Source organism: Cygnus atratus, chromosome 5 (genome assembly GCF_013377495.2).
Source record: "Cygnus atratus isolate AKBS03 ecotype Queensland, Australia chromosome 5, CAtr_DNAZoo_HiC_assembly, whole genome shotgun sequence".
NCBI lineage: Eukaryota > Metazoa > Chordata > Aves > Anseriformes > Anatidae > Cygnus > Cygnus atratus.
The window spans coordinates 6,105,025-6,113,229 of NC_066366.1; the positions used below are offsets into that span (position 1 = coordinate 6,105,025).

At 46.0% G+C, this 8,205-nt stretch overlaps 1 protein-coding gene across 1 annotated transcript in view; it reads right to left on the minus strand.

Moving 5' to 3' along the window:
- Positions 1-7,551, minus strand: part of SPON1 (spondin 1) — a 186,612-nt gene extending 179,061 nt beyond the window's left edge. Inside the window, exons 1-2 of the mRNA XM_035550153.1 lie at positions 7,180-7,551; positions 1,391-1,497 (exon numbers count right to left, since the gene is read on the minus strand). Of these exons, the coding sequence (XP_035406046.1) occupies positions 1,391-1,497; positions 7,180-7,402 (330 nt within the window). The 5' untranslated portion in view covers positions 7,403-7,551. The remainder of the gene's footprint in view (positions 1-1,390; positions 1,498-7,179) is intronic.
- Positions 7,552-8,205: the final 654 nt, after the last annotated feature.

Here is an 8,205-nt window from a genome sequence, read left to right on the forward strand (position 1 = left end):
ATTTCCATTTGCCTCCCACTCTCTGCTGACTTGAAAATTCCTCTGTGTTTCAGGAAAGCTTAGTGAGTTTCTCACTTTATTATGAGTTAGACATACATCTGGCCATAAAGGAAAAACTCAGGCCAACTCTTTCCCATTAGTCATGCTACAGAGACATTAACAACTGAAACAGAGAAATTATTGGTGACAAGTTTCTTTTTAACACTGATGAAGCACACCATTTCTACTTCTTAGCATCAGCTGAGGCTTTAATGCTGATTTACTTTAAGAAAAGAATAAACTGTTCATATTAAACAGATTTCTCTCAAATAGTATTAGGAAAACATTTAATTTTAAGGAAGGTAGAATTATTCCAATATCAAATACATTACCATTTATTCCAGGTTTTCTTAGAAAGCGTATGAAAACTAGAAAGAGGCCTCTAGACAAACTAGATAGGAAAACAAATACTCAAATACGTATTGAGTTTGCACTTCATATATGCTATAAACAAGACATAGAAGACCTTTAGGAAGAGATGCTAGCATTACGGTGATTTCTGCCCCCCTGTAGCTCACCAAAATAAAACCTTTGAGTATTTCTCTTGAAAACACAGAGGTGCTTCTTAGTGGCAAATAACGTATTTTATCTATAAATCATTATTGAAATTACTATCAGTATTATTAACCATCCTGTAAACTATAATCAGTACCATGTACAACATTCCTAAATTTGGAATCAAACAGCAAACAATACCTCATTTGAGAATCTTGGGCAACGACAAATCTACACAATTTCTATCCATTTTCATAAACATGATGTGTATTCTCTATTTCCAGATTTTTTTTCATGCAATGTGATCTTGAAATAGATGGAAATACTATTTTGTGAATCACTGCTCTGGGTTCCAATCCTTTGATAATGATAAACAACATTTCATCCCACTGAATGTGTTCGTTAAGTAAAGTACTACTAAGCATCATAAAACAGCAGAACCTAATTTATGACTGATAAAACAATCATTACAGCTATGGCAAGCACACTTCTCAGAAGGGTAATCTACATCTGAAAGAACAGAAATACCTAGGCAAAGAAATACAAAAAGCAAAAACAAATACATTTCATGTTCTCTTCGGATAACAAATTCAGGCTCTAGTTCAAATATTTTATGCACGTGCTTAACTTGAAAAGTGTAGGAAGGCGAGTTGAAGTCAAGGTACAAAAGCCTTGACCTCTTGAAGAGATTGCATAGAATATAAAATACATTATTCTGTTCTCATGTCAGCATCCACCAATATTTGTGCTTACTTAAGCATATTCTGCATTCTCTTGTGCAAATAATAGCTCCCTTTGAGCCCAGCATACAGTAAGAAAGACTCCTAGCAGTACAGGTCAGGGAAAGATCTCCCACCTGAAAAGTTCCTGCATGGTCTTCTTCTTTGTCACCTTCTTTTCCTTCCTTGAGAGCAATCAATGTGAATCCTCGAAAGTATGCAGGAGTAGCAGCAGAAAGTGTCACTGAAATATAAGAAACAAAGAAAACATACTATTAGTTGTGAAGGCAGACACATGCATATAATTTCTTAGTTCAATGTGAAATGTGTATGCTTTAAATTGGTATTAACAAAAGCTAGAGCACTAACAACATGGAGCAAAGCCAGCCAGAACACAAAAATCTTCAGTCCAAGTTTCCACATAAAGTGAAAAGCACTGGCAGAGTGCTGATGTGAAATCTCTCGGCTATTTTTTCATACCCTCTTTTTTTTTTCCCACACAGATTGCTCATCTGTTCAGCTCTACAGGAGGTTGTGTTGTGTTTTTTTGTTGTTGTTGATGATGCTTTTCTGTTATTGTTTTGTTTTTATGCAAAGAAATATCTCCTGAAACATTTGGCTTCAGCTTTTGTACTGCTTCGAGCACAGACAAGGATCTAGGCATTAGTACACAGAAAGTTTCTTTGACTCTAAAGCAACGTGACCATACTGCGTGCCCCAGCTTAACTAGACAGAGGTGCTAGCTTTAAAACTATCCTTCATCTTCTTTATCCTGCTTCTTCCTTCCTCAGGGCAGAACAGGACACAAAGCTGAACTCCTGGGTAAAACCAACGTCTGTGGTTGTGCTGCCGAAGCATCCTACACATCAGCAAAACACCTATCTTCACACTCCAATCATGACCACGAAGGTGCTGTTGACTGGAGCTGCTAGCAGAGAAGAAACAGTGTAACACTGCCTATTCTGATTTTACTATGCTTGGCATCAGGATTGCATCCCTCACATTCTGGTGGTGCAAGACGCCTTTGTATGATCTTACTAGTTGCCACTGCCAGTACCTAAGCATCACCTGAGCTTCGTGTCAGCTGCAGCTTTTCTGAATGCTATAAAGCAAGATGAAACAGGGCAGAGCTAGCTTTGAGGCAAAACTTTTGGGGGTATTTAAACATTATTCAGCCTTTTTCAATGCCTTATAGGAATCTCAGTCTGAAACAGAGATAAATTTTATGGAAAAAATCTGTTTGAATTAAAGGAAAATGGTCAGAAAACCAGACTACAAGTCCTCATAAGTAGCTTTTACTTCAGCCACGATACAGACAGTGTTGCTTGTAGTGCACTATTGTCACGCTCTCAAACCCTGACTGGCACAATAGGAACTGAAGACCACCCAGAGTTTTCATGAGCAAACTGCAACTGCCAATTGCAATCGCTGCTTTCTAGCTGGGTATTCACGAGGGACTGCCTCTCACACAAACAGGACGCGAGGAGCTGCAACACATTACTAACAATGACAGACAGCCCTTAAAAGATACTCATTTCAGAATATGTTCAGATTTCATTTGGAATACGTAGAGCCCTTTTTGATCTAGAAATTCAGTAACAGAAAAAACATATATAATAGGATGTTTGAAGTTTTCTAGCATTACGCAGCAGTATTTGGGTCTAAAACCAATGGTGTTTGTACAAATGCATGTAACTTCTGCCTACTTGTGAAAATAGAGGACTGGACAAATGCACAAAAAGTTAAAAACTGAAAGTGCCATGTTTACACCAAAGTGAGTCATTGTTTTTTTTTTTTTTTTTTTTTATAAACACCTATACAAATATAAAGTACTGATAGGCATAAGGGCAAGACCCCCAACTCCCATGATTTTCAGCCTGCTTTTCTATTCATTAGAATCTTAGCATGAACTTAAACCTCATCATTTCTGGGGAGGAAGAAACTTTCACATTTTATATATGGGAACCAAGCGGCCGCATAAGAGCAACTAAGATTTCTGACTATGTTTCTAAGTGTTGCTCGAATTTATTAATTCACTATCTGCCCAATAATTAGTACTGGTAGTCCAACTTTGCAAACATTTGCAGCCCAAAAAAAAAAAAAAAAAAAAAAAAAAGAGGAGGAGAAGTCCCAAGCCTGACTCCCAGCTGTTGCACACCCGGGGCACCGCCGGGCTCCTCCCGAGGGCCGGGAGTTCCCCTCCCTGGGCTCGGCGCCGCTCCTGGCGTTGCAAAGAGAGACCGAGTGCTCCCCCCGCAGCGCCCTGCGGTAATTAGCGCTCACCCAGCGCCCTGCGCTTCCCGGAAACAGCAGTTCGGTCTCAGCGCAAGGCTCGAAGTGCAGGATCTCCCTTTCAAAGGACGATTACGTACCAACAGGTTCTTTCGTCCGTTTCCATCCCCTCCGGCAAACCTCTAAGCACCTTGCAAGGCGGCTCTCGTCACACACCGCCCCGGCCCTCCTGCTGCCCCCGGGTCCCCAGCTGAAGGGGGGATCAAAGCGGCAGCTCCATTGCTCCGGGGCAAGAAGGCTGCCTGACTCCGTCCTAGGCTGCTGCACATCCTGCGTCCGCTCTGCGCAAGTACCGACAGCTACACTTTTATGTCTGCTTCTATCCAGAACTGGTGATACAGGAGAAATGCTGAGATAGTTACAGAACGAGGGCTCGCTTGCATATCACAGGCAAGAGCGTTTGCACATTGGGCAGAAGAAACAAATTCAAAAGATTCAGCATTCCTTGGAAGAGAAGTCCTGAACCGGCCACAGAGGGAGTGCACAGCATCAGCTCAGCTTGGCCTTGGCAGACGTGGGAATGCAGACTGTTGGGAACAGGGGCACAAAGAAGGACAGTGCTACCTAAGCGGTGCAGCGAGGGACTGCACAAGTCACATCCTCACCCTCCTCATCAGCACACCAGTTCCAGGATATCATGGCAGAAACCACGCGCTGCGTGTTAGCACATCAAATGGACGTACTATTACCTTTCTTACAGGCTATTTCGTGTGTATTTTTAAGAGGTTGAAACCTAACTCATTTTTCCTGGAAAGCTCATGCAAAATTAACAATCTACAAATCAATAGAGTTAAGACTGACTAGTTTCAAGGACAATTACCCAGTAACACTGAATTAAACTTCAGGCTTGTCTCTGCCTTCCTCTTGGAGGAAGGGAGAGCAGCTACCTTGGGCCCAAGCTGAGCAGGAGGGAGGGGACCATGCCCCGGGGTAGTGTGCCCACAAACAAGCCTGCTACCAGTGGAAGACCAGCTCCCCACACACGTTTCTCTGTCTGCTCCCCAGGGGAGGAAGTGACATTGCAGGCTGAAGGACCAGGCAAAGAAAGGCCACGGCCCCAGGAGCCCCAAATAAGATGTCAGAAACCTTTCATGCCACCTCCCTTGGGGGAACCACAAGGCCCAAAGCCATTGCTCCTGCATCGCACGCGAGGGAGGAAATGAGGATGGCTGCTCAGCTTCCTCATTCTTCTTCGTTGTCAGATATGGGAGAAAGTGTCCTTTTTTATATTTATTTACTGCTGCCGGGGGAAATGCATACACATTCAATGAGATTATTCAGTGCTCAGGGCCATTCTCCTCTATTAGTGCTCCATTGAGATGGAAAGCACAACTTCTATACACCCAAACAGATCCCCGTGTATCTAAAGGTGAGTAACTGGAGGAAGTTTTCCCAAAGACAAAGGGTGGCTGTGAACTGCAGTCTTCTGACTGCCACACCACTGGAGCGCTGCAGCGCTTCCTCCAGTCACCGCAGCTCCAAGGCCTGAGGCAGAAGGCATGTCGAGCAGCGATCCGGAGTAACAAACGTAGCTGGATGCCTCCACACCATCGGGTTAGTGGTGTACTGGATTTGTATGTAGAGTGAGTTCCTGCGTTATCCACCTTGCATAAATACTAGTTTATTCCAGGAGCCCACTAGGAAATGTGCCAAGGATCCAGATTGAATTAAATGAGACAGGGGCCATAGAAACAGGCATATTTGGCTCCAACTCAACTGAGGTTGTGCAAATCCTCTGCAGTGTAGTCCATCTAGCAATTTACAGCTAAAACCCCCACAGATGTGCTATAATCCCACATTTTTAATTGTTAGCTACATTTTCTAACCTTTGTATAAAACAGTAGCATAGTTCCAGTTGTTCCACAGAATTTCCTTCGAAAATGAGCTCTTAAAAACATTCCACAGTGCTGCTAGTTTTATCTATTGTCACGGATAATGTATATGTTAGGGTAACATTTACTTATGTTCTTCCAACCCTCCATAAAGTGTCCTGAAAGGACCGTTCAGAATAAAGTATTCAGGTGGCACATAAGCTTAAATATCAAAACCACGTGTTTTGGTCTACATTTTCAATTTTTATTATTAGCTGTAATTTTCTCATTTCTAAGATATTACAATATGCTAATATGATTATTGATTGAGCTCCTAACATCAAGATCTAGTACGTCCACAAAATTAATTCTAATCCATTCGGGGCTTTCTTTGCCCCTACGTTTCCACGTAATAGAAACTTCTTTGGCAGGTGCCTCTAAATGTCCAGTAATACTTTCACAGAAGTAAATTCCCAAACTTCTGAAGAACATTCACATATCTGTAACTGTCGAGGAACTTGACACTTACTTCTCTTTATCCTGCTTGGTAGACGTGCAACATGGAATCTTTCAGACTCCAGGTACTAATCCTAATGTCTGGAACGGTTAACTGACTGATGGGAAATGCACATTTCCTCACACCACATTTAAATGTCAGTTATTGAGAAAAAAACTTTATCACAAATCCCACAAAGTTACAGCCTGGTACTCAAAACAGGTTAATCAACACAGCAGATATTTTTTCCTATTCTTTAAGAGAACATGATGTATAGACTTTTTTTTCTCCCCATCTGTCCTAAGACTCCCATGTTCATGCAATGGGAAAACGTTGCTCTTTACACTGACTCCAAGGAAGGTCAGGAGAAATACTTAGAAGAAACTTTTAAAATTGGTTTTCCAGAGTGATGATTTCCCAAAGAACCCATTCATTTTGCCTATAAAAGAGATGGGGTAAAGTACATAAAAAAAAAAAAAAAGCGAGTCCAATTTCTCTTCAAAGTACTTTTAAAATACAAAGTTGACAGTGTATTCCATGAAGGTTTGTTTCCAAAGGGATTGTGTAGTGAGGCAGGAAAAGTGACCAAAAACTGCCTTTTTCTAATTAATAGATAAAGATGCTGAAGAGTGCTTTGGAAGTTAATTTCAAGGATAGTATGTGAAATGTTCAGCAGAGACTGAATGCCTCCATCTCTTATTTACAGTGGTCATTAGCACCATCTCCTCTGGCTCTTTCCTGTTTGGGCCATCTGTTCTTTTCCCCAGGAAAAAAAAAAAAGGGGGGGGGGGTAAACAGAAGTGCAAAATGTGGGAAGTTGGCAGCATGCTGCATCACTGTTTGCCCATATGCTAACTCATTATATTAACATTCATATTTCAGGGCAAGACCAACTAGCTCCGAGTTTCCTCTCCTTTCTGCTGGATACTGAAGCTTCTACTCTCTGTGCTACGTTTACAGGGGTAGGAAGCAATCCTACAGAAGTAGGCAAAAGAGGGAAGAGTGAGTGCGTTTTGTGTCACGTCAACTTGTAACGTTGAGCTGAGCCGGCAGAGAGAATTCATAAAAGAAAGGAAAATCCTCTTAATACTGAGTTCGTGTTTAGGAGTAAAGTGACACCGTGAAATCCAACTCGCTCTCACTTGTCATGAAAGCATCCCCGATAAAGTAATGCGTGGGAGCACGTTACCCTGCCTTAACCCACACAGTCACACACGCGCTCCAGAAGGGATAGGGAGGTGACATGCAGAGAGAGCCCCGTTGTAGTTTCGGGGACACTTGTCCTGACCGCACTGCTGCTGTCGGAAGGAAAGGACGGCCAACTTACCCCGGTAACTGTTCCCAGGCTTGTAAAATTCTGGATCGCCCTCCACCCTGAGGCTAAATTCATTGTACCCTTCCCTCCTGGTGCCTTGGGCTCGCAGGATCCGGCTGCAGTATCCCTCGGATTTCGCGGCTTTCTCCAGGGTTTCGTCCGAGAACCCCTTCGCCACCAAGGGGACCGTCAGCGCCAGCAGCCGCAGGGCCAGGGGCTGCAGCCGGGCTCCCATCCTGGGCGCTCCGCACAACTTCTGCCCCCGGGACGGCTCGGCACGGCACGGCACGGCACGGCACGGCTCGGCTCGGGCAGCGCCAGCCGGCGGCGGCCCCCAGCAGGAGGCTGCGGGCGCGCTGGGACCGGGCTCGGCGGCTGCGGGGAGAGGGAGGGGAAGGGGGGGAGGGCAGAGCCGGAGGAGAGGGGAGGAGAAGGGAGGCGGGGAGGGAGGGGAGGAGGGAAGCCTAATGCTGCCCAGATCCCGGCGCGGGGCTGGCGGCGGGGTGGTGCCCGCCCGCGGGGCCGCTGCAGCCGCAGCGGGGCAGCGCGCACCGCGGGCAGCGGGGGGAGAAAGGGGCCCGGGGACGGTCCCGGCCGCAGCCCCCGGCCCTCGCCTTCCTCCGAGCCGGGGCACATCGCGAACGGCACCGCCTGAAGGGGCGCGGAAGGAGCAGGAGAGCCGCCGGCTCGGCGGGGAGCGCCGGGAGGAGCCCCGGGGCGCCCAGGCACGGCTCGGCACGGCCCGGCACAGCCCGGCTCGGCCGCACGGCAGCCTTGAAGCAGCTCCCCCCGGAGCGTGGGAAAGCCCCTACACCCACCCCGGGCAAGACGGGAGCGCGACTCCCGCTTTACGCAGTGCAAGGACGCAGAGCGGCTTGCCTGGAGCCCCCAAAAGTTCACAGCAGCGGGGAGCAGGGTGAACCTAGGCCCTAGGGTCCCCCCCGGCGTGCTGCGAGGCCCAAGGGCTGCCCTTCTCTCGCTCCCGCCGCTGCACGGCCGGCGGAGGGGAAAGGCTGAAAGGCAGGTCCGAGCTGAGGA